Source organism: Hirundo rustica, chromosome 30 (genome assembly GCF_015227805.2).
Source record: "Hirundo rustica isolate bHirRus1 chromosome 30, bHirRus1.pri.v3, whole genome shotgun sequence".
Lineage (NCBI taxonomy): Eukaryota > Metazoa > Chordata > Aves > Passeriformes > Hirundinidae > Hirundo > Hirundo rustica.
The window spans coordinates 146865-171954 of NC_053479.1; the positions used below are offsets into that span (position 1 = coordinate 146865).

Here is a 25090-nt window from a genome sequence, read left to right on the forward strand (position 1 = left end):
GGAGCTGTGCAGAGACACAAGATCCCCTGATCCCCCTTTTCCCCAGGCTCAGCCCTTTCCAGCTCCCTCGGGAGTTCTCCAGCCCTTCCCTTAGCTCCACTCCCCGCTCTGATCCCCAAAAACTGATTCCCAAAGCTCCAGGTACAGGGCACTGCCCAGCCCCTTCACCCCCTCAGAGCTCCGACACTTCTGGATACAAATGACAAAATATTAAGATACTTACAAGTTCTCTCTCTCTGCCCCGGATCAATTTTAACCCGCGTTTTCTTCCTTAAAAATAAAATTCCTTCATGGAAACAGTACTGGAAGGACTAAACAAGCAACCAGGCATCAATATTTATTAACACAAGACAAAGGAAACACAATCAATGCGTTAATGGGACACTGTCCAGCCAGGTGTTAAATTTAAAAATGTAACTAATCTAATTTTAAATAAATAAAACCTTTATACATAATTACAGAATGCCGGAGTCTGGATTGGACAATGGGAAAGAGGTTGACAGAAATAAAAGCAAAGTAAAAATGCATCTAGGGCTAAAATTGATCTGGTTTTTATAACCTTATTTTAGGACAGTTAGTAGGACACAGCTGAATTGATTTAAACCAGAAACGAAGTGCAAATTCTAACAAAATGGGACAGAACTGTCCTGTTCCCACAGCGTTTGCTCAGAGAAGATTCACAAACAGTGAGACACACACAACGCTTTAGTCCAGTGGGAAGAATTCCCAGTTTTTCAGTTTCACTGCAGTTGTTAAGTTGGAACCTGAGGGGCAAGAGAAGGGAATAACCCAGCAGGGTCACACCAGGAGAGGGTTTCTTTGGGAAAAGCACCCAGCCCTGCCCACCTGCCAGTGTCTGGAGCGAAGGATCTTGCTTTGCTCCCAAAAAAATGGAAGGATCAATCCCCAGCTACAGAGGAAGGAGTGGAATGACCTGTGGAAGGCTCAGGGCGAGTCCTGAGCAGAGCTGGGGGTGGGATTTGGGATTCCATCCTTCCTCCTCTCCAGCACCGTGCCAAAACGTGGACAAAGCGCTCAGGGAATGCCAGGGACTTCAGGGAAACCAAACTGAGTGGCTTCTCCTGGTCCCTGGAACGTTCTCTCATCCCATGGGCAGGGCTGTATCCTGCAGCTCTCCAGCACACAGAAATGGAATGTGCTGGAAGATCTGGAGCACGCAGGAAACTTGCAAGATAAAACCTCAAGCCACAGGAAGCTACCAGTACCTATCCAAACCAAAAAATAAGGAAAAATAATAATAATAATAAAAAAGATCAATCCAGTCACATTAAAAAATGCCATTTCAGGAATTCCACCTACCACATTTGATGGAATTCACACACATAGTTTTATTTGTGAAAAATCACGGATAAAAACAAAAGACAATCCTGGAATTGGACTTGAAATCTACTTCAATGGACAAAAAATGTTTGTTGAAACAATTTATCTAAAGCTTTGAGTAAAGGAAAAGGTTTCAAGACCACCAGTTTTCCCTGCAAAGGTCACACTGGAGTGAAGCTGCTTGGCTGGGCCTGGGCTGTGCAGGAAACACAAAAATGGTGACAAAGAACACGGAATAACAGGAATTTTCTGGCTGAGAGGGGAAAACCACCTTTGTGCACTTGTGCACTTTGTGCAGTTTGACCTGCCACTGTCCCCACTCTGTGTTCAATTTGTTAAAACTAAACATATTAAAGATTTTGTGCATATTCTGCAGTGTTGGATGACACTGTGGAAAACACAGACAAGGTTCCAAAATGTGCCCCTGAAACCCAAAGTGTTTGCAAAGAGCCTTAAGTCCAGACCTGCCACAAAGCTTCCAGTTCCTACTTCCCCACCAAATATTTTTCAAAAATACCATTTGAAACTTCTTATCTGAGTTTTAAAGCTCCCATTTCCAGTGAGGAACCACCAGGATGCAGCAGGAGCTTTTTAAGGACACAGCTGGGGTTCGCTCGTGGATCCACTGTTCCAGTAATTGCCACAGGATCTTCCAAGTCCACACCATAAACCTTTTAAAAACTGCCTAAAAACTTCATGTGAGGTAATCTGGAACATTTGAAAAGTTTATTTACACTGTATACCACATCTGACTCAAAAAACCCTGTTGCAGGATCTGGTAGCAGCTCCCAAAGGCTTCCAAAATCATATATTAGCACCCAGAGAAATGTAATTGTTGTCAAAAGATGAAGAACTAAAAACAAAAACAAGATAACTTTGAGTCAAAGCTCAACCACCAGCTCTCCCCCTCTGTGTGGAACTGCTTCCCAGCAGGAAGAGCTTGTACCTGCTGCTTTAAGGCTTCTCTTTCTTCCCTTCCCCTAACGCCGGAGCTGACACAGGATGTGGAAGGCTGGGATACCAATTTTCACAACGTTATTTAACAAAGTGTTTGTCAGAATTGCTGTCTCCTCCCAGAAGAGAAAAATTGCGTCCGACTTAAACCTGGAATTCTCCCGTTCTTTCAGGGAATGCTTTGAGGAAAGCATTTTTGTTTGCTCCCAGTTCCCACTGAAGCCTGTTCACAGTAATTCCTGCTCTGTCTGCAGGGAGCTGAAGGAATCCCAGCGGAAGGGCACAAGCAGGGAATTCACCTGTGTGTCAGCCTGAGGAATGTTTTTCCTTTCCACACCTGGTGCCACAGGATGAGGCAGAGCCTGTCCCTCAGTTCCTCCCAGGACTTGCACTGCCGTTTCTACCCAATTCCATGCTGAATTCAGCCTCCTGGAGAAAGATCTGCCTTAAAACCAAAGGGTTCTACACAATTCTGGCCAGAATAAAATCAGAAACCTGGGGAAGGTGGGAGCATCTCACATTGTGTCTAAGCCAATGCCAGGATGCTGAGGACCACAGAAGTCACCTGTCCTTAAAAACATCAACCTTCAGCTGTCCTCACTAGCCAAGTTAATTTTCTATCTAAGTGAATTATGTATAATAATATTTACATATTTAAAATATAGGCAAAATTCTTTTTAAATTCCAGAAATCTCTATATGAATAAGTAACTCTGATTCTGTAAGTTATTGATTTGGTCATGGCACAATCGTCAGTAAGTTTTGTGATCCCGTGGTATGAACAGCTTCAGATGCAAAGGAGATCATGAAGTAGGGAACTGCAGAACTCTGATGACCCTTTTCTTAATAGTTTATTATCTTAACTAAATAAACCCTCCCCTTATAGAATCCTAACCTGGGATTAGATAAAAATACAAATATGTACAACGGGTGAAAAAGTAACACTACTGTAAAGGCCTTGGGGATTTCGTAGCTCACACTTTCCCACTCTGCAGTTCTCTAAAGCTCATGGTTCAGTAAACGGTTACAAACGTCTGCTGCTGCTTCCCACATTTCCTTCTCCCCAGCGGGACCAAAATCCCCAGGATGGGAGGGAGGGAATGCGGCAGCAACCTCAAACTTTAGATCAAGTATTAGTAATTTTCACCAGCTTCACTTCCATCACCACGCTCATCACTCCGTGTCCCATCACATGTTGTAGGCCACGTAAATGGGGTCCAGCTGATCCGCCAGGAAACTGTCCCGGAGGTGCATGCGTTGTTTCTCGCCGCGGGAATTGATGGGGATGACTCCGGGATCCACCACCACCACCACCCCCACAATCAGGTAGTGTTCCTCCAGCACCACGTTGGTAACCAGAGGAACCAAATCCAGAGCCTCCTGCTCACAGCCACACAGCTCCACCACCACCACCAGCAGGTTGGTCCAGGTGAACACAGCGCTGAAATGACAAAGGGAGAACAACAAAACCCAGTTATTGCCATAAAGTTTCCAGTTCTTTATCCTTAGATGGAGGTTTCAGCCTGCTCTGGGACACATTTCCAAGCTAACTCAAACGTGACTTATTCCTGATGTGATAAAATCAGACCTATCTCAGCACTACCTGTGTGACACAGGAACCCTGCTGGCACTGGCTCAGAAATGGCTCCTTTCACCCCCGAGAAGGAAATCATCATTGCTGTGTTGAACTAAGGCTTGTGAGAACACACTCAGTCTGTTCTCGTCTGCAGATGGGAAATTGGGTGCATATGACTTGCTGGTGGCAGCACAGAAACCCCTGAATTTCCCTATTTTTTCTCAGCTAAAACCCTGCATCTTTGCCTAAAGTGCTACATTTCAGCTGGGCTAGGATGGCTGAACCCCTCAGCACTGTTTTACCATTCAGCAATGCTCCTGTGGGTTCGGGACACCGAGGTCTCAATGTCGATGGGGTGGTACCGCAGCCCCCGCAGCTCCAAGGTCTCATCCAGTGCTCCCACAACGTACAGGGCATCGTGGCGCTCTGGGGAGAGAGGAGAGGAGGTGTAATAAATGGAATTTAGATTAAAAAATTGTCCTTTTATAAAAGCTAAAGAATCCCGGAATGGTTTGCATTGGAAGGGACCTTGCAGCCCATCCAGTGCCACCTCTGCCATGGCAGGGACACTTCCCACTGTCCCAGGTTATCCCAAACCCTGTCCAGCCTGGCCTTGGGCACTGCCAGGGATCCAGGGGCAGCCCCAGCTGCTCTGGGCACCCTGTGCCAGGGCCTGCCACCCTCCCAGGGAGGAATTCCTTCCCAGTATCCCAGCCAGCCCTGCCCTCTGGCAGTTTGAGGCCTTTGCCCCTTGTCCTGGCACTCCAGGTGTCTCTGCCTTTCCCTGCAGCTCCTTCAGGCACTGGAAGGCCACAATTAGATCACCCAAAGCTTCTCTTCTCCAGGCTGCAGGCAGCTCTGCAGGTGGGGTCGCACTGAGCGGGGCTGGGGGCTCAGCCCGGGCTCGGGGGGCTCCTGGGGTGAGTCCAGCCCCTCAACCTGTGTCCCTGTCAGCTGTGCCCAGGTGTAACCCTCAGTTAAACCACACCAGATTCCCAAGGGAATGTCCACGCTTCCAGCCCCACCTCCGCTGGCCGCCGTGAGCTCCGTGCGCCGCACGAAGCCCAGGTAGCCCGTGCGGGCCCAGAGCGTCTGCGCCGCGTCGCCGAAGCTCAGGCGGGTGTTGAAGTGGTCGGCCTGAAGGGTCTCGTTGTCGTAGATGGTGTAGTAGCCGCTGGCCGTGTGGGGGCTGTTCACCCAAATCTGTGCAGGGAAGGAGAAAAGGGTTAAATCCCGACGCTGCCCAGCCGGAGCGGGTAAAGGAACTGCAGCAAGAAGGGTCTGGCTTTATCTGTGATTTTTCAGATCTAAAAAATTCAGCTGGAATTTCCAAATACCCCACAGAATCCTAAAAATGCATCTTGAGATGTACTCCTGCAGTAACTGCAACTGAGGATTCTCCGAGGAAATAAACCATGGATTTTTAACACGTCAAATCCAAAATCGGGTAATAATCCATCAACACAGATCAATAACTGGTGTGTAACCGAAGCAAGGAAAGCCAAATGTAAATTATACTATTTGGGAGCCAATTTGTGACATTTACAGTGGAACAAGCTTCTTTTCAAGTGGGTTTTCTTTAAACCTGTGAAATAATACCCAAATTCTGAATGCTCCAGCAATAATTCATCTTACAAAGGCCTGTGTCACAGCTTCAAAGTGTCCCAGCAGAGAAACGCCCAAGGAGCAGCAGGAAAAGGTCCCCAAGGAGCAATCCCTGCACTTACCTCCCCAAGGTGAGAATCTCCCAGAGGCCCTTTTGTCTCTGGGTTGACAATGACCACTTTGACTCCGGGCAGGATCTAAAGACACAAGAAGGAAATGTGCAATCCCTGCTGGATTATCTCCAGCATAATAAAACACACAGGCTGCTCAAGCAGGGCAGAATTTCACCCGTGGACATCACAAACAGGGATGAAACAGGCCAGGAGAGGTACAGCAAGGCAAGATCAGGGAATGGGTGTATCCCATGGCTCCAGGGCTACACAGGTAAAATATTCTGGGTTTGTATATCTTGCTAGACCTTGATTTGAAAAATTCAGCTAAAAAACTACAGGAAAACCTCTTTCTCCTAAGCCATGAGGGAGTAAGAGCTACAGAAAATCCCAAATACAGGCTGATTTCAACAATACCAGAGCCCACACTTCTGAGATGGATCATTTACTGCAAAAGGGACCAATGCCCCAAGCGTTCCAGCAAAACACTCCTAAATCAACAGGTAATTCCTCATTAATCAAACTGACTTTCCAGAGGGAACGGTAACCAAGTGCCACCCCTCCCACGCCCCAGGACTGTGTCCCAGCACAGGGGCTGGGAAGTGGGGACACACGGAATTACCTTCCCAGACTCGGAAAGCAGCAGACTCTGTGGAGCTCCTCGTTCCACCAGACGGACCCTGAAGGTAAAGAAAAAAACACTATCAGGGGAAAGAAAAAAAGTAAAAAGAGCTGAAGTGTCTGGAGCGGTGTGAAAACTCAGCACCACTGCAGGGTTTTAGATAGTTATGAATTGGTTTAAGTGAACTTACAGTACCTGTCATGTCTCAAGGATTTCAGGTCTACATACACCGTGGTGGGATCGGGCCCCGACGTTCCCTGAGGAGTTAGTATTTAAAATTTAATATTTAAAAACCATTGATGTATTTAGAGCAGTCAGGATAACTTCTGCCTGAGCCCAGAAACATTTCCAGGGGTTTCTTGCAGCAGAATTCCTCCTCGAGTTCCCCCACCTTTGCAGCTGCACTAAGGGAAGCCCTTCAGAAAGCAGGTGACCTTCTGGAACACCTGTGTGGGAGGGAGCCTCGGAGAGCGGGGAGACACCCCAAGCCCTCTCAGCCACCAGCCTGGAGCAACCAGGCACTGTTTATGTGGGAATAAACAGCTCAGATTCACGTTTCGCTTGTTCTGAGCATCTGCGATACGATCTGGCAGCTGAAAATAAGAGAAGCTGCTTAAACCTTGTGCCAGCTGTTCTCTACAGGGCAGATGTTGGGCTTCAGAAGCGCGTGCAGACGGGGAGCGTGGAACACAGCCGAGCCTGGCACCTGCCATCTGGTGCCAGTGACAGCCAAAGAGACAACCAAGCCTCACCTGTAAACAGATGGCCACGTTGACCCGTGAGCCAAAGGTGGTGCTCACGGCTCGGGACGACAGCCCGATGTCCTTGAAGAGCTTGGAGAAGGACTGAGTGAGGGAAACGCGCGGCCGCTCCTCCGCTACCACCACGCAGGTCCGCACACAGGACAGGTTAATGCCTCGGGCCTGCACACGGACAGGAGGCAAAGGGCTGGACTGTTCATCTGTCCCCTCTCAGGGAGTTACACCTGCTGCTCATCCCTGGAAATTACTCAGGAAATGTAGGACAAACTCGGTTCTTGTGTTCCAAGTTACTTTCCCTTTTTGTGACTCTATTTGTAATTATAAATCCTGCCTGACCAGAGCCTGGAAATGCAGACAGAGCAAGACATGGACTGAGAGATCCCTGCTCTGCCCCAGCTCTCAGCAGAGCTGCTCAGCTGAGATTGCACCTCTGAGTCACTGCTTCTACAGATGGAAACCAAACCCAGGCAGAAGAAAGTCACCCACTGGGATTGCACGGACTCTTCAACAACACTGGGACCCGAATCCGTTATTATTTCTGCAGTGAATGCTCTGAGCAGCACCAGGCAGGAGCTCCCATGTGCTGCTCACCTGGTGACACAGCCCAGGCACCTGCAGAGCTCTGTGCCACCCAGAGAGCGAGGCTGAGCCTTGATCCCACAGAGCCACAATTCCAGGAAATCCCAGGGAAAAAGCCACCTCAGGCATGGCACGGAGCTATTTGTCCCCTTCTCTCATCTCCAAGGAGAACACACCTCCACGGAGCAGCTCTCCTGACATGTGCTTTCCATCATGTGCTGGTCTGAGCCTCCACTGCAGACTGTTACATAAGGAATCTGCTGCAGCGCAGCGCTGGGATCCTCCCTGCTCAGGGCTGTCCTGACGTTCCCTGCCAGGTGCTCCCTGCCCTGCCACAGCCCCTCTCCCCTCCCGGGCCTGCAGCTTTTGGAGATTTGCTTTTGGAGCACCTCTGCCCTGGAGATTTGTGCTACGGGAAAATTTGTATTTAATGATCTTATCACTTTGCTTTACTACCTGAGTTTCCTTAATTTATGCAACATTACGCTCAGGAAACGTTTCTTACCTTTAACATTTCAACTTGGTTTCCAAGTCCCTTTGTACACAGTTCCATGACTGAATAGGAACAGAAAGTGTCCCTTATTTTATACTGGCTGACAGTAGATAACCAGAGAAAAAGATTGGATTCCAGCTCCATAGGAGGAATTAAAATTGACTGATGTCCAGAATACACACTGTGAAGAACATCAAGGGAGAAAACATTTTAGTGAAGCTTGCAGTTTTATCTTTAAATTAATATTTACTGTATATGCACATTACAGTCCTGCTAGTCCAAAGGCAGGTTGTGGGACTGCAGCTGAGGCAAATTGGAGCAGCAGCATTTTAAAAATGCAACTTACTGTAAAAGAATAACAATTTATCCACGCACAAACACACAGTGACAGTGAAGGAAGAGAACTGGCTCAACCCCACACAGAACAAAACTCCCTGAGTGCAACATGTAATCAAGGAAGAAAGGGAAGAGAAACATTCTGAAGCCAGGAATATTTGGCAGCACAAACACACATCATCAAGATGGGATAACATCCTGCTAATCTGCAGCAAAAGGGAACATGCTGTTGTCAGTTCCAAGACAAATCCCCCCCTTACTGTAAATTAAGTCATTCTGTAATGTCAACACGTCTGTAATTACACCCAGAAGGATCCACTTCCCACTTACAAGCGGCCAAGAGTTAATCTGCCCCTTTCCCCCGCAAAGTCCTACCTGCAAAGGCACCAGAGCACAAATCCCAGCCCGCAGTAGGGGTCCAGACAAATGGCAATCTGCCGGGAGGAGTAGAGCTCGCACTGCAGCTTGATGGCCCTGCACAGGCCGCTGACCGCAGCGTGGGACATCTGCAACACAGGGGACACTGCTGGGAGCGCAGGACACCACCCCGGGACTCCCCAGCGCGGGCAGGAGCAGCAGAGGCACACCAGGGAGAGCTGGTGTGAGGGCAGAGCCATGGCTTGGCTCCTGAGCTTCCACAGCGACGCAGAGCCCTGACACCGACAGCGACGGCAGCACTTAAACATGACGCTGCAGCTGTTTGAGCTCCACCTCAACAGGAGGAAGAACTTTCCATGGAGGTGGCAGAGCACTGGAACAGCTGCCCAGGGTGGTCGTGGAGTCTTACTCTCTGGAGACATTCCAAACCCACCTGGACACCTTCCTGTGTCACCTGCTCTGGGTGACCCTGCCTTGGACTGGGGGATCTCCGGAGTTCCTTCCAGCCCTGACTATCCCGTGAGTCCCACTCCAAACACACGAGCATTAACAACAGCCTAAGGCTTCCCTTTGTAGTTTCTTACCCTCTTTTTTTTCTGACTGCATCCCTATTCTGCTCCTGGGGGAGGCCAGTGGAGCTCAGAGCTCTGCTGCTCTCCCAAGGCAGCTCCCCAGCGGGAGGCAGCAGAAGAATTCCAGGCCCCACTGTGGAGACCTGTTTTCCTCCAGAAACGGCAGAACTCAGGGGAATGAAGCCCACAGTTTTGTTAGGAGAAAATCAGGGTCTCTGTTCAAGCTACAAGGTGGAGGTCAAGGGGAGGTGGCTCAGAGCGTCAGGCAAAGACAAGACACAAGTGCCCATCTCCTAAGCCCTTACTCTACCTTTACTCCTGTGAGCATGCCTGTTGTGGAAACACTAAAATCTAGATATGCCAACATTTCGGGTGTGGGCGGCTTGTAGATCTGGGCCAGTCGCTTCCTGGGCAAGTCATCTGTGCAAGAGAGAAACAAATGGGTTAATTTTGGTTACTTGACTGGTATTTGAAAGGAGAACACAACTTTCAAAACATCAGAGATGGAAGATAAAGCTTTCTATTAATTCTCTTTCCAGAAGAGACAGGCTAGTGTATAGCAAAACTCTTGCCAAAGCTCCCACACAGAAAATTATTTATTCTCAGGAAAAGGGAGAAAAGACCAACTCGCCCTTGTCTTAAGCACATTAAAGTTGTCTCCACTGCAATCATTTCCCATGCAGAGCTCAATGCAGAAGAGTTCTCAGTGAACAAGGGCACACCTTGGATAACTTTTGTACATATTCAGACCAATTTTCAAGAGCCACTCAGTGGAACGGGGGACGTCCCTCTGGAGGTCACCAGTCACCCCTCCACAGAACTTCAAGGAGCCCCTTGGCCCAGGGAGCTCACCTGTGTCGATGATGGTTGGCCAGGTTTTCACATCCACAGCACCAGCTGCCTCCCTGGACTTGAGCAGCCTCATCAAGGTCTGGGTTGTGAGGATACAGGCGGCTTTGCTGACCTGCAAAGATGAACACGCACTGCAACAGAGTCCCAGCAGCACTGCCACCGCAAGAGCTGGTGTTCAGAGACTCTTTTATCATCTGCGCCAATTTCTTTCAGCAAACCTGAATTCCTTCCTCTGGCTTTGCACACTCTGCTCTGCTCCCCCTTCCCTAAACCCCCAGAGCAGCCCAGCCTGCACAGACCCTGTCAGAACCTCTAGAGCAGGTGAAGAGAAGGTGTCACAGCAAGATCCAGCTTTCCTCCCCATGGTATCTCCTGGTTACTGGGCTTGGGAAGCGACTTAACTGCAGGGTTTGGATTTTCCCAGCAATAGGGAGCATCCAGGTGAAATTCTGGGTGGTGTTGGTGCTCTCAGAAAGCACCTGCACTCTGTGAGGAGGAGGTTCTCTCTGGCATTTTATGAACGAGAACACTTCCCCTCAGCTCCAAGGTGTGCCCCGACCCCTCTCACACACACAGCTCGAGGTCGGGATGACCGCGTCCCCCTGGAGCAGGGGCTGCAGCAGCGACGCTCACGGCTCCCGTGTCACCTCTGGAGCCCACGACCGGCCCGGCCCCACTCCACCACGGTCCCTGTGGCACCCCTGGAGCCCCGGGCTCTGCCCCTCTCACCTCCACAATCATCCTCACTGTGGGCAGCGTGGCCACCAGGCTCTGGGCGTGGGGCGGGCGCACGGTGACGGGGACGCAGCCCGAGTACAGGCAGCCGTAGAAGGCCGTGATGAGCTCGATGCCTGCAAGGACACCACAGGACACTGGGGACACGGGCAGGGACACCCTGGGCACAGCAGGGCGCTGCTGCTGCTCCCGTGGCACGGGTGGGCAATGCCAGCGGCCCAGCACCACGGGCAGCACGAGGAAGCCAGGAAAGCTTGGGATAGGGAACGAGGAAGGGAAAGGAAAGGAAGCACACAGGAAACCATCTCCATCGTACAGGAAAACATCCCGAGTGTCAAATGACTCCAGAGTCAGTCAGGACACACCAGTGAGCACCTCTCGCTCGCACTGAGTGCCTTCCCTGTATTTCCAGATCCCAGTGAGGATCCAGAGAAAGCCCAGGCTGCATTTCCCCAGCGGGACTCACTCACCAGGAGGATAAAGAAGCACCACATTGTCTCCTGCATTGAGATGGCCTTTGTCACACAGCACTGATGCGATCCTCTCGGCCTTTTTGTGCAGCTGGAGGCAGGTGGCCGTGCACACAGTGGTTCCCTTGAAAGGACACAGAAATGCTCTAAACGGGGGCTGGCACAGCACAGACTGCCTGCTGTGAAATAAACCCAAGCTTGCTGGCTAGCAGGAGGCTACAGCTACGAGTTATCTCTACCTAAAGGCTGCTGGCACCCTGTGAGCCACTCATCCACTACGGTATCAAAGGACAGAGATGGAGTTAGATCTGCTCTAGAAAGTTCTACCTTCAGGGCGTCAGTTCAGGTCTTCTTGCACCAGAACCTTGCCAGAATATACTCAACACCACTGATAGGGATGGTGGCACCAAGGGATCCACCATTAACTGATACAGGAGCCAGTGGGACCTACAAACACGCTCAGTTTTAAAATGAAGTGTGCAACCATGAGAGGCATTTGCTGAAGGGACCTAGAGGGTCAAAAGGTCAAGTTTTAAGTTACAAATCTATGGGCAAAATCTGACACAGAGGCTGAAAGAGAGGCACTGCAGAGGGCAAAAGATTTTAAAGATTCTCCAACTGGCACTGGATAACACGTGGACCTTAAAACCCAACGACTCAGCACTGAGCGTACCTTGGCATTCAGTAAAAGGAAGAGTGGGTGGTCAGGAGTCGCTTGAGCTCTCCACTGCAACACTTCTGTCAGGAACTGGTGCTGGAAGAGACAGGCAGGAATTCAACACCAGCTTCTCCTTCAGTGCTTCCCACTGCTGCTCTGCACCCACGAGGGGAAACTCCTTCCCATTCTCCATTTGTCACAAACACCAATTTACCTTCTTAACTAAATCGTTGTCTTCTATTTGACCCAGATCTCTCCCAGAGGCTTGAGCGATTCTCTTCCCAGCAACCAGGTTCCCCACCATCACAGAGGCAGGGCCCACACCTGTGCAGAGACAGCAGCACTTTGGGAAGGGGCAGAGCAAAGGTAAAGAGTCCCTGCAGCATCCCACTGCCCCAGGGAACGAGGCCTCGCTGAGGGAGCTCAGCAGGCATTGCTGCTCTCTGTCATCAGGAGGGAGAATCCCAGTGAGCCCAAGGTGGGAATCAAAATTCCTGACTAAGACATGCAAAGGGAGGCCTGGAACACGCCCCAGCCACGGGGCACAAGACAGGGAGCAGGACATCGCCTGGGTTCCTGGGGCTGAACTGAGCCCCAGTTTAACACACCACACAAACAGGGTTCAGGTTACCTGGCTGTTTCTGCCTGGGCTTTGGCAAGTTTGTCACACAAGTGTGTGGGCACATGAGGATGTTACAGGGGTGCAGAGAGCCCTCCAGAAAGTGCTGTTTGGTTTGGGAGATGTGGATCCCTCCCAGAGGAGTTTTTGGCAACGTGTTGGCTGGCACGAGAGCGAGGCAGTAAACACCCACTTGGTGAATGCTGTCAATTGCCTAGAGAAAGGAGAGATGGTCACTGGCACTCCTGGCACTGCTGGACACAGTCTGCTGCTGCTGAGGCACTGACACAGCGCAAGGCAAATCCCTGGACTTGTGAGGTGCCGGAGGAGTGAGTCACTCACTGACATCCCACTGGACTCCTGTGCCACCAGTGAGCCTCAAGTGCTGGGTACATCCCTGCCTTTACAGCCCATTTCATAGACACCAAATCCATTTCTCAATCTTTCATGACCAAAATCCCAAAATATCCACAGTTGCCTGATGAATCACACGATTCTGATCTCGGGATTGCATCCATCTGTCTCCTCTGAACCATCACACTCTGTTCCCTCCTGCCTGCCCCAGCATTCAGGCATCTGATCCATTATTCAGAGCACCAGGTACTTCCCTGATTCTCCACCCCAGCCTGCACACTTCACTCCCTGAATGCCATTCCTGGAATGACACACATGCAGTGCAGGCAGCTCAAAGGAAGTGACTGCTACTCTTTCTTTTAGGACCACACTCGTTCAGCTGTTCTGGCCTTTCCCTGCCCACTTGGTCCCTGCTGAAAATGCATCTCCAAAGAAAAGGGTGGCTTTAAAGCCAAACTCTGAGCTCCACATGATCCAGACTAAAAGCACATCTCCAAAGCTTGAGCACGGATTTGCTTGGCAGTTCTGAGAGGTGACTGCCAGAGCCCTTCTGTCCTCCCAGGACCTTCATGGAATCCCAGGTTGGCTGAGGAATTTCTTCCCAAAACTTAACTTAAACTCCTCCTCTTTTAGTTGGAAGCCATTCCCCCTGTCCTGTCACTCCAGTTCTCTCAGGACACAACGGAACAGCTTGGACACAGCTCATGACCCTGCACGAGCACAACTTAGGGAAGTGTGAGACCTTGTGACCAGTCAGCCATTTTGTGTCCATTTTGTGCCCATTTTGTGTCCATTTTGGCTCCAATTTGTGACTATTTTTAGACCATTTTGTGCCCACCCTGGTGTGTCCCTGGCCAGGCTCCTGCACTGCCCAAGCTGTACCCTAAAGGCCAATCAATAAATCTCTGCTTTGCTCTCTTAGCCCCGCTCCAGGCGAGCCCTGGCTGTACCTGCAGCACCCGACTCATCCACTGGAAGCTGTCCTCCTCGGACGCGTCCGGCCTCTGCTCGGCCACCACCACGATCCTCTCGTCGTAGAACACGGACACGGAGAACACAGCAATCCTAAGGAAAAGGGCAGAGCCACGCTCCAGCTTCACTCCTTGGAAACAGGGAGCCAAGGAGAGGTTAAAGACAGAACTTGTTAAAATAACTGTGGGGCAAAACCAAGAGAAAAAGCATCAGACAATTAACATTGAGTCAAAAGGAAAGACTGGGAAGTATGGAAGGGGTTAATTCCACTTTCTGATGAAATTTCCATATGGCACAGTCTCCTATTCTCCCAACCTGCTGTCACATTCCTGTTCCAACTTCTGGCAAAGCACAAATGAAAGGAGATCACAAGGCACCTACATGATGGTTTAAAATCCCTCACTAAGTCTCAGAGATATGAGCTCCAGCCCTGCCTAAAGATCTAGAAAATTAGATCCACAACTGCTAAATAAAAATCAAATATCTCTGGACATTAATGGAACTCTTCCTTGTTGCACCAGCAAACTCTGCAGAGACAGAGAATTAATTTCTCCATGTGGCTGATTTCTCTTGTTACTTGATTGCTTTCCCTAAAGCACAGACTTGATGAAAAGCCAGGCTGGATAGTGGGAGAAAGATCTGTGCTGGGCAGGACCAAGGCAATTACTACCTAAATCAAAAAAATGTTTACTTTAACTGAGCTACCCAAAGAGAAATCCAAGGAAGTACTAAAGCTTCTGTTTTGCTTTATTGCACGCAGCAGCTCGTGGGGAGGACCAAGGTTTCCAGTGCTGACCTTCCTCTGTAAACTGTTTTTATCGACTCCACGGCCAGCCCGGTGGCCACGATGTCGTCGGCGTTGTGCCTCCTCCCGCTCACTGTCAGCAGCCCGTCCATCTTCCCGACCACGAACACCAAACTGCCCTGAGAGAGAAGCAGGTGCCCGTGAGGAGCTGGCAGCGAGCTCTCCTCACACCCCCTCCCTCCCCGAAAGCTCTGCTCTGAGGCGCCGAGGGCCCGCGCGGCGCAGGCTGCGACGCCCCACGTACGGGTCCAACGAATCCCAGCAAGCCGGAGCGCACGAAGGGCACGTCCCCCACCGGAGAGCCTGAGGAGCTCACAGGGATCACCTGCAACACAAGGGAGGACGCGGGAGGCAAAGCAGCCTGAGCAGGGAAAAACCTTCCCCAGCCCAAGAAGTGCACCTAAAGTGAGCGAAGGAAGGGGAGAAGGGGAGGGAACCCTCGGTGCAGCCCTTGTTTTGGGTGGGAGATGTTTGTGGAAGGGATTCTGAGCATCTCTAACTGCAAGGAGTTTTCTAATGCACGTTTTTAGAAAACACCATTAACACTTCAGTTACAAACCCAAGACCACCAGTTTTAAACAGAAAATGGGGCAAGAAAGATGCATTCTGCTAGACATACCTCAAAAGTATTCTTCGTCACCCCTGCCAGCCCATAGTACATCATTCCTCCTGCTCTGGAGCTCACACAGATTTCACCAATCTCGTCTGTTTTACAGAGCTGGGGTGGCCCATCTGGTTTCACTATACACATCATGCCTAGGACAAATCAGGCTTTGTTAAAACAGCTCCCAAACTTGGCCCTGCGTGAGAACTGACACGTTTAATCGTGACAGAAATGACTGAGTCTGGCACTGCCCCACCTCTCCCACACTGACGCTGATATGGGAGAGAACACTGACCAGTTCTGCTCCTAAAACATCCCCAAAAACATCTCATGTGAGCCTCCTGCCTGCTTTTACCTCCTGGCATCACGTGCCCGACATCTTGGACAGTGAGAGCAGAGTTTTTATCCTCAGTGTTGACCCGAATCACACCAAAACTCAGGCCGTTCATGGACAGGATGGCTCTGCCTGGCAAAGGGGCCCCAGGGACTCCAGGCCTGGGAAGGACACAAAATCAATAAATACACTCAGTCAGGCACCTGGGCTTGGTGTTAGATGGCACAGCAACATAAACAGCTGCATTCAGAGTCTCTGCTTTGCATTTCAAACTGTGATGGCACAGGGGTCCCACCCAAAGGAGCCACAGTTCCAATCCCCAGGGAATTGTGTTCCTGGGCACTGCAGCCCCTCTGCCAGCCCAATATCTCACCCCATGGCAAACCCCAGCTCCCAGGCCACGGGATTGCAGGGCTGTTTCGTACAGAAGGGAGCAATGGACGGAAACAGAGTATGAGAACGTCCAAGGGATATCAAATCCCAGGCTCCGAGCTCCTCCAAGGCTGTGGAAATCAGGAGGAGGAAAAGCAGCACTGCTGAGCTGCCACACATCTCAGAAATCACTTGGATCTCAGGAGGGAGGTTCAAGAGCTCAGCGACCTGAGTAGCTGAGCACACACAGTAAATGTCAGAGGAGTTTATTACATGCTTAAATCAACTGTGACCAACCCAAGGGTGAACAAAGCCCAGCCTGGACGACTCAATCTGTTACCTGCGGATGGCAACGGTCATCGCTTCAGGAGAGGTGGCACAGGGACAAATTGCCTCTGGTTTGAGCCCGTGGCCCTGGAACAAGCTCAGGAAGGCATCACAGGAGGAAACAGACCCTGGGAAGAAAGAAAATATGCTGTAGGACTTCACAGAAGTCTTTTGATTTCATGCCCATCTACAGGAAGGGTCAGGAGGAGGATTTGGGAGACTACAGGAGGATGCGGCCTCAGGTTGTGCTGGGGGGGGTTTAGGTTGGATATTAATGAAAATCTCCTCACTCAAAGGATGGTGAGGCACTGGAACAAGCCCAGACTGGATGTCCAGACATTGGATTCTGCCCAGAGCAGAGGTGGAATTGCAATCCCTGGGGATTCAGTGGTGAACACGGCGCTAGGTTAAGGGCTGGACTCGATGCTCTTAAAGGTCTTTTCCAGCCTGAACAATTCTCTGATTTTATAAACACTGCCTCCCATCCAGCTCTCCTTTTCCTGCTTTGCAGGATCTCTCACAACCCAAAGGATGTCCAAGCACGACGAGCCATCTCCTGCAGAGGAGCGCTCCTCGGGAGCAGGAGCTGCTGCTGAGCAGGAGATCCCTGATCCCAAGGAACCCCGGGAGCGGGGCTGGGGGCCGGGGGCCGGGGCACTCACAGGGGTTGGCGCCGTCGGTGACGATCAGCATCCGCAGCGAGCTCAGGCTCACGTCTCTTTGGTCCCGATGCGCCATCATGGCCCAGTGCAGGTCTCGACACTTCACCAGAGCAACTTTCGCTGCAACCCGCACAAAAACAACACCTCAGGGCAAAGCAAAGCTCTCCAGGAGTTATTTCTACACGGACACACGGTCTGAGACCCCCAAAGGAGGGAATTCTCACCTAAGCAAGGAAGCTTTAAATAACTGAGGCTGCGGGAGCAGCAAACCCAACACACAACGGCATCTGCTGTGGCACTGCCACCACCTGAGCCGGGGCCTGTCATCGTCACAGCTCCTCCTCCAAAGGCCAAAAACCATTATCACCCTCTGAAAGCCCTCAGGGAGGCCAGGGATCCAGGCTCCTGCCGCACTCTACCGTTTTCTTGGATTCATAAAAGAAAGCGGCTCCAAGTCACAAGATCCCCACCACTGACATGGCATTAGGAGTTTGTGCACAGAAATAAATGGCAAAGTCCCCTGTCCTCCCCAAGCTGTCACATTCCTGTTCCAACCTCTGGCAAGTTACCAGTGCAAGGAGTTTTACAAGGATCTACATGACTGGGGGCTTAAAATCTCCATGAGCTCCAGCCCTGCCTGAGGATCTAGAAAATCCAATCTACAACTGCAAAATAAAAATCAACTATCTCTGGACATTAGTGAAACTCTCAGCCCTTGAGATTTGTCATGGAAGAGCAAGAAGGATTGAAGGCATTTGAGATTTTAATGCCCCTCACTCGTGGAACCCGAGAAGCCCAAGCTGAAGTTTTGGATCATCCTGAGTTACCTTTGTGGGCGTGAACCCTCTGCACCCACGAGAGAGGACAGGTTTTCATCACAGAATAGGGCACGCTGATAGTGTGCAGCTTGTTCATTACATTCTGAAAAGCAGGAAAAAGATGGTTAGGAAAGGGATCACAAACCTTTCATTGAGTTATAAGAAATGTCGCCCTCAGTCCCCATCAGCTTCTGCCCCATCCTGAATTCAGAGGTTCAGTCAGGATGATTCTGTTGATTCCCCAGAGAACTGCAGCTCTGGCAGGGAGAGGAATGGTTATTTTAACAGGTAATGGTCCTTCCACTGTCTCAGGCTGCTCCAAGCCCAGTCCAGCCTGGCCTTGGGCACTGCCAGGGATCCAGGAACACCACAGCTGCTCTGGGCACCCTGTGCCAGGGCCTGCCACCCTCCCAGGGAGGAAATTTTTATGAATATCCCACCTAACCATTAATGTCTCATTACAGAGAGTTCTGGATCACTTCAACTCACCGTTAGAATGCCATGCCACAGCCCTGCATCCTTCTTAAAATCCAACACATTCACTATGGTTTCACCTGGGAAAAGAAAGGTGAAGTTGTCAGGTGCAACGTGCCAGCAGAGCTGTGCCCATCATTTCTGCTGGAATCTGCACAGGGATGAAGCTGTCACAGAGCCCCGTTGGACTGCACGTGTGACGGATCAGAGCTCCTGTCGTGCAAAGGAACAGCTGCACGTCCATTCCCGAGCAGGAGCACAGCCAGAGCCGCAAGGAAATCACACTCCAGCCTGAAACGTCCAGCGGCGGGACAGGGAGGGTCTGGAGCTCATTGTGTACCAGCAGCGCAGGGAAGGGGAGCCAGAGAACATCACTCAAGCCCTGACTCTCAGCAGCGATGGGAGCTCAAGTGATGGGTTCTAAAAGGCAAACTTTGCATTTTAAAGCTCTGTCACCTACACCTCTATAAATAGTTTCACTCATGGATGTAGGAATTAGCTTGATTTACAAGGCAGACCAGAATAAACCATAACCTACAGCAAAACCCTCTGCAATACCGCCAGCACTTTCCAATCTCCATTTCTGGCTTACCCAAAAAACCTCACAGGACCAGAACAGCCCAGCCCCAGAAGCTTTGGTATTTACACACTATCAACAGTGAAAGTTTGGGAAGAGGTTCCTATGGGCCAGCAGTGCAGTGAGAGGGGACTCAAGCTTGGTGGAAGAAAATGCTTCATTTTTCATTAATTCGTTCCTCCTTTGGTTCACCAGAACAAACTCAGTAACTTCACAGACATGACATAACTCCCACTTTTTATTCCTCTTCACCACGGCAGTGAAAATGCTGCAGTTCTGGATGGAGAAACACCACAGCTAATTTTCACTTCTGGGGGGGAGAATTAATCTGCGCTTTTCAATTTTATTTATTTATTGAAGTCAATATTGGTTACTCAAGAGACAGCTGTTAAAGATATGAGAGGCAACCAGGTAAAACAAAACTCCTGGGATGTTCTGTGCCCTCACCCACCTTCGGAGTAGTTGCAGGCCTGAGACAAGGCTTGGCAGTGAGCCAGCATGGCCACACGGGACACGGTGACACCCATGACACTGCCCTCCTTGCTGGTCTTGTACTGCACAGGAGAGAAGAGAGTCAGGGGGTCTGGATCCCACAAAGGAAGGAAGATAAATCATCACAGAATCCACGGGAAAATAAAGCTTTCTCTAAAGCTGCTGAAACAAACCCAAAAACCATCTGTGTGAAAGCCTAGAGCCGAGGAGATGGGCACACACGGGCAATCTCCATGGAGATGGGAGAAAAAATGAACGTGTCTGTGTTTCTGTCACTATCACTGCTGCTCAGCACAGCTCTTCCTGCTCCTGTAACAAACTGGGAAGCCACTCTGGGATTTCAGGATGGCTCAGCCACCACTGGAACAATCCCTGCAAGTCACCTTCTGGTGTACGAACAAAAATCAGCACTACCAGCAAGAGCAGAGAATTCAAAGCGCTGCTGCCTCAAGCACTGTCAGAAATGGGTGGTATCAAGCACCATCTCAGAGCTCAGCTGCCTCCAGCCCTCACTTTTCGGAACAAAAAACAATCCTCCAGCTTACTGCAAGCAGTGCTCAAGGCCACAAAGGGATTCAAACCTAAAATGAGCTTCACAGCAGGATGCCCACAGTGAAAGACTTGCTTCAGAGGCAGGGAAGTTGGAAGTTGAAGGGAGTGAGGTGAAACTGTTCTCTCTCTGGTGATCAGAACATTAAATTCAGCTCACGGAAGGGGCTTTCTATTCCCCATTCACCACTTACCTCAATATATGCTGGCTCAGTTCCTGCTGCTGAGATGTTGGGCTGCCAGTCCTTGGGAGATTTGGAGAGATATTTTGAATCTGTCACAACCCATTTGAGTCTGGGCCAACCTGGAGCCAAAATTAAACGGTGCATTAATGTCAGTTTATTTATTGAGGGATTTATATTCTGCAAGAATACACTGAACCCCATCATCTGTCCAAGTTCGGTTACACAAGCAGAATTCCAAGCCAAGCCCAGCCACCAGCCAGAAGGTTCATCTCGCTTCTCATCAGGAGTTCAGTGGGCTACAAGGTACTTCCTCTCCTCAGGGAAGGTCCCTGCAGCATTCCTAAATAAAGCTTGTGAATAAAACTGCCCTGGAGCCTGCCAAACCCCCCTGAAGGGACCTGAGCACAGCCCTGGCTTGAGGCGGCTCCTTGTGACCCCCAGAGCAGCTGTGTCAGACACACGGGGGATCTCACCACAAACACAAATCCTACAACATTTTGCTGGGATCAGGAGTTGTTCCTTTAGCCCCCAGCTGCCTTCAGAGTCCTGACAGCTCCTTTCAGATGGTCCAGCTGCAGCACAAGCACAATCAAAAGCCAATCTATAACCAGCTCACCTTTAAACTGCACAATTTCTCCGTTCTGGGTTTTTGGGAGCCCTTTCAGACACACTTCAGTGGTGAGGGCCAGAGCAATCCCACAGCTCCCCAGCAGGAAGCCGATCTGCTGCCCACCAGCATCCTGAGGGAAGAGGGGAAAAGTCACTCCTGTTCAAAGATGACAGAAGTCACCTTTCCCTTCCCAAAATCCAAGGTTTGATAATGCTTTGGGGACTGGGGGAAGGAGTGGCAAGGAAAAGAAAACAACCCATTCCCACACACACTCAGAATCACAGAATCACAGCTGGAGTGACTGGGGCTACTGGAAGGTGTCCCTGCCCATGGCAAAGGATGGAACTGGATGGTGTCTAAGGTCCCTTCCCACTCAAACCATCCCGTGACCCCATGAAACACGGCACTGGCAGATCAAAATGCACTGGATGTGAAATCCAGGGAAAACCAGGGCTCGTGCCCAGCACCCAGGCGTGGAGCACGCCCCATCCACTGGCACTGATGGGCACCCAGATGCTGCAAAGAGGAATAATCGAGAGGCAAAAAAAGCAAAACATGTAATTACACTGGAATAACGAGACCTCTCTATCCCCTGGAGCCAATTTCTGTTGCGCAACGACAAAATGAGGAGGCTCGCTCAGAAACTGATTGGGCAAACACTGGAGAAGTTTTAATTTTGCATTTGGTTGCTATAGCAGTCTGTCACAGTGCAGAGAATGAAATCAGAGCTCTGTGTGTCCCTGAGTGTTCCCAGCTCATTGCCACCTCTCCTGCCACAGTGTTTGCCATCAGCCTCTCCTGTTTTTGTTTCCTCTTATGAAATCCTAGAGTTTCACACAGTTCTTGACATGGCAATAACATGGCAACAGTGCAGAAGTTCTGGCAAGGGTAAAGAAAAAAATTTGTCGAGCAAATAATTTACAGAAAGTGCCTCAAGGTCTTCAGGAACACCGAGCACCTCCACCTCCAGCAGGATCAGAGCCTGGCAGAGCTCAGCACAGCTGGATTGAGCCCCCTCCCATCGGTCAGGGGGCAGATCCACACTACAGTCTGCTCTGTAGAAATGATTTGCAATAAGGAAGTGAAGACTGCATCATTTAGGAGAATTGACCATCTCCAGCTGCTCAGCACAGCCCTGGTCAATACGTTTTTCCATTTTTAAATGTCATTCCAGGCTCCCCAAGGTCCTTGCTGGTAGAGAGCTGCTCAGGCAGCAGCTGGAGTCTGTGAAACGCTGTCAGAGGCTGCTGCCTGACTTGGTTTCCATCCCACATGGCTCCTCCAAGTTCCATCAACGTTACCTTTCTGGTAAGAGGTACCTCTATAGGCACTGGGATCACTTCTGCCAGCAGACAGCCGTAAAATGCCACCATGAACATCACGGGGTCGTTGTTGGGATACACAAGGGCCACCTGCAACCCACAAGTTAATGATTTCAACACCCAGATCTAGAGTGACTGAAACTCACAAAACTCGGTGTTATTTCACACTCTTCCTCCCACAGAGGTATGGAACATGCCTGAGCTCCTCACGCAGTGCCCGGGCACCTGAGGGCTCACACACAGCCAGGACACAGAGATCAAACCCTGCATCTCCCTCACAGCTCCGTGCTCTTCCCCAGATGTATCTCAAAGCCCAGAGCCAAGAAGCTGCTCACAGAGAGCCAGGACCCCTGAAAAATCCCACCAGTGTCTGCCCCGAGCAGCCTTGTCCCTGGGGCTGGTCTCACTGCGGTGTCTGTGCTAAGTTCCAGCCCCAAAACCCCTCGTTTCTCCCCAGAGGGAGAAGCAGAGTCCCAAAGTCATTACCCTGTCTCCAGGTTTTAACACGGGTTCGTTTTTGGTCCCCAGTTTATTAAGCAGGGTGTAGGCCAGCTTGAGACTTCTGCTCCACAGCTTGCCTGGAACACAGAGAACAGAGACTCGCACAGGAGAACAGCTCACAGCTCGGCAGCTCCGACCACCTACAGTAACCCTGCTCTGTCTGCAACACTCACCAGCACCAGGAGGGGTTTTGCAACCCCTCCAACCCCAGGAGCCCCGTGCTGAATCCACGGCTGCTCCTGGGGAGCAGCGGAGCAGGGGGAGGCAGGGCAGGGCCTCAACTCACCATAGGTGAGGGTATAAACCGGTTTTCCTGTCACATCCAGGGCTGTCAGACAGGGACACTTGGCCTGAGTGGTTCCCCAGCGCTGCAGAGCTGCTTCCAAGGCAGGAGGCCAGTTACAGACCACTCCCAGGGGCTCTCCCTTCACCGGGGTCATCTGCTGGCCCTCGGGCTTGGGCTGGTTCGGGTCCGGCTGGGGAACTGAGAGAATTCAATCACATTTCCCGTGTCTATCGAGGTATTTCTAAAATAATCCAAGTAAAATAACATTCCCCGTCTTCGCCCATTTGTCACCTGACAGCTCAGCTTGAAATACTGAAAGCAAACCTAAAGGAAATGAGGAAAATGATTTAACAACCCATTCCATCCCATTTCCTAGGAAGTCTCGCACAAAACAAGACATCGGGAACAGACTCTTCCCACAGGATGTTGCTCAAAGGTGTTCAACACATCAGTAAGGAACACAGAACTGCAGAAAGAAAACCTTACAGAATAATACTGGAATGAAATTACCAGTGAGGACAATCCCCTTTGGGAAATTAATTAAAGTAGCCTAAGCAAACGAAGGGGGTTGAAAAATCTATTTAAATTTTTTTTTTAAGAAGTTTTCTGCTGAAGAGGTCCCCCAAAGCTCAGCAGAACAGCAAATTACTTCAAACACTGGTTTTGGGTCAGACTGTTCATGGAGGCTGCTGCAAATAATGAATCCGAGCTGACCTTGAGAACAGCAGCACAAAGAACTCAGCTCCCCGAGCTTCTAATTGCAACAAATGTGCACAAAACCATTACTGGAGCTATTACCTTCCACGATTTCTTCAAAATCATCCACAAAGAATTCTTTCAGGGGTGGTCTTTTAGGCCTTTTCAAGGTGTTCAGCAACTGCTGAATTTTTGTGGAGACTCTGCTGCTCACAGGAACACCTGGAGGGAAAGTCCAGAGCGCTGAGCGCCACATCCAGTCACTCCCTGACCTCCAGGGATGTGGGACTCCACCACCCCCCTGGGCAGTGCCAATGCCTGCCCACCCTGCCCAGGAAGAAATCCTCCGAATGCCAACCCCAGAGCAGCGGCACAGTAACACCAACGCTAACGCCAAAACCGCGCCGGCTTCGCAGAGGCTTCAAGGACATGGGGGGAGCTGGGAGAATCAAGGGGTGATTTAAACCCTCTCTGAACACTGCTGGGCACCCAAAGGTGTCGTACCGTCCGCAGTGTCCATGAGACTGGAGCGGTTGGAGCCCTTGTGCATCCCCTTCACAATTCCCGAGGGAGGCAGGTCGATGGCTGCCGGCCGTGCTGACGGCGTGGAGGTAGTTGCTGTCACATCTGGGGGGACTGAGAAACTTTCTAAAAAGAGAAGAAAGCTGCTAAATACACCTTTTATTATCCCCCCAAGGAGCAAAGTGTCAGCGTTACCAGTAATGCTAAGGACTGAACAGGTTGGATGTATGGGAACCCTCATTAATGCTAAACACTGATTCCTAAAGGTTCAGCAGCTCTAGGACAGGCACAGTATCAGTTCTGGAAATCAAAAACCAAAGGCACAAGGTTTTGTCTATGTCAGGAAAGTACTCAGCAAAAGAGAATTCCTGTTCTTGGTTTCTAACCTTGAAGCTCAATCTCTTGACATTCAGTACCGTAAAAAACAAGAAATAAATAATTTTTTTAAAGTTTGAGATTCACATGAGCTCTGAAACATCCAAAGCCCAGAACAAATCCCTCCCTCACCTATGCACTGATCTCTCTTGCTAGAATTCTACTATTTAGCTTCTTTGTGAGAGAGGGCTTTTGAAAACAAACCACGTGGGAATTTGACCAAAGCAGATCAGCAAAAGTTGTGCTGGTTTCAATCCCTTCCAGCTGGGTGGTTACAGAGCTTGTCCAGCAGCGACAGAGTAACTCCAGTGAACAGTGTGAGCTGGGTCTTACTTCTGTTCAAGCTCCCGGACACCATCCTGTCTTTCAGCCCAGGCTGCAGCTGCATCCTGCAGGAGTTCTCCAGTGTCTCTTAAACAAGGGATTTTTGCTCATGTGGGGTTTCTTTACACAACCCAGCAGGTTCAATCATCTGATAGGGTAAGAATATTCTATTCTGGCTTAACCAGCAACTGTTGCTTACAAAGGAAAAACCCAACAGTCTGAAACCATGGGTTGGGTTTTACAGCTAGTCTGAAGTCCTATCCCAAATA

The 25090-nt window shown here is 50.3% G+C and overlaps 1 protein-coding gene across 3 annotated transcripts in view; it reads right to left on the bottom strand.

Annotated features, from left to right (window-relative positions):
- Positions 1 to 303: 303 nt before the first annotated feature.
- The window catches only part of DIP2B (disco interacting protein 2 homolog B), a 60043-nt gene continuing 35256 nt past the window's right edge, over positions 304 to 25090 (bottom strand). For 2 of the 3 annotated variants that reach the window (XM_040088356.2, XM_040088354.2), the window contains 33 exons: positions 24105 to 24248; positions 23703 to 23822; positions 22905 to 23102; positions 22604 to 22695; positions 22097 to 22207; positions 20802 to 20925; positions 20195 to 20304; positions 19411 to 19513; positions 18398 to 18462; positions 17918 to 18011; positions 17091 to 17210; positions 16442 to 16556; positions 15751 to 15890; positions 15411 to 15547; positions 15036 to 15116; positions 14783 to 14910; positions 13965 to 14079; positions 12673 to 12874; positions 12256 to 12365; positions 12057 to 12137; positions 11384 to 11507; positions 10908 to 11029; positions 10179 to 10290; positions 9637 to 9746; positions 8752 to 8882; positions 8053 to 8221; positions 6960 to 7130; positions 6403 to 6464; positions 6208 to 6265; positions 5598 to 5672; positions 4896 to 5073; positions 4173 to 4296; positions 304 to 3735 (listed from right to left, as the gene is read on the bottom strand). In XM_040088356.2, the coding sequence (XP_039944290.1) occupies positions 3483 to 3735; positions 4173 to 4296; positions 4896 to 5073; positions 5598 to 5672; positions 6208 to 6265; positions 6403 to 6464; positions 6960 to 7130; positions 8053 to 8221; positions 8752 to 8882; positions 9637 to 9746; positions 10179 to 10290; positions 10908 to 11029; positions 11384 to 11507; positions 12057 to 12137; positions 12256 to 12365; positions 12673 to 12874; positions 13965 to 14079; positions 14783 to 14910; positions 15036 to 15116; positions 15411 to 15547; positions 15751 to 15890; positions 16442 to 16556; positions 17091 to 17210; positions 17918 to 18011; positions 18398 to 18462; positions 19411 to 19513; positions 20195 to 20304; positions 20802 to 20925; positions 22097 to 22207; positions 22604 to 22695; positions 22905 to 23102; positions 23703 to 23822; positions 24105 to 24248 (4079 nt within the window). In that variant the 3' untranslated portion in view covers positions 304 to 3482. The remainder of the gene's footprint in view (positions 3736 to 4172; positions 4297 to 4895; positions 5074 to 5597; positions 5673 to 6207; positions 6266 to 6402; positions 6465 to 6959; positions 7131 to 8052; positions 8222 to 8751; positions 8883 to 9636; positions 9747 to 10178; positions 10291 to 10907; positions 11030 to 11383; positions 11508 to 12056; positions 12138 to 12255; positions 12366 to 12672; positions 12875 to 13964; positions 14080 to 14782; positions 14911 to 15035; positions 15117 to 15410; positions 15548 to 15750; positions 15891 to 16441; positions 16557 to 17090; positions 17211 to 17917; positions 18012 to 18397; positions 18463 to 19410; positions 19514 to 20194; positions 20305 to 20801; positions 20926 to 22096; positions 22208 to 22603; positions 22696 to 22904; positions 23103 to 23702; positions 23823 to 24104; positions 24249 to 25090) is intronic. The other variant, XM_040088355.2, reaches the window with a different exon arrangement.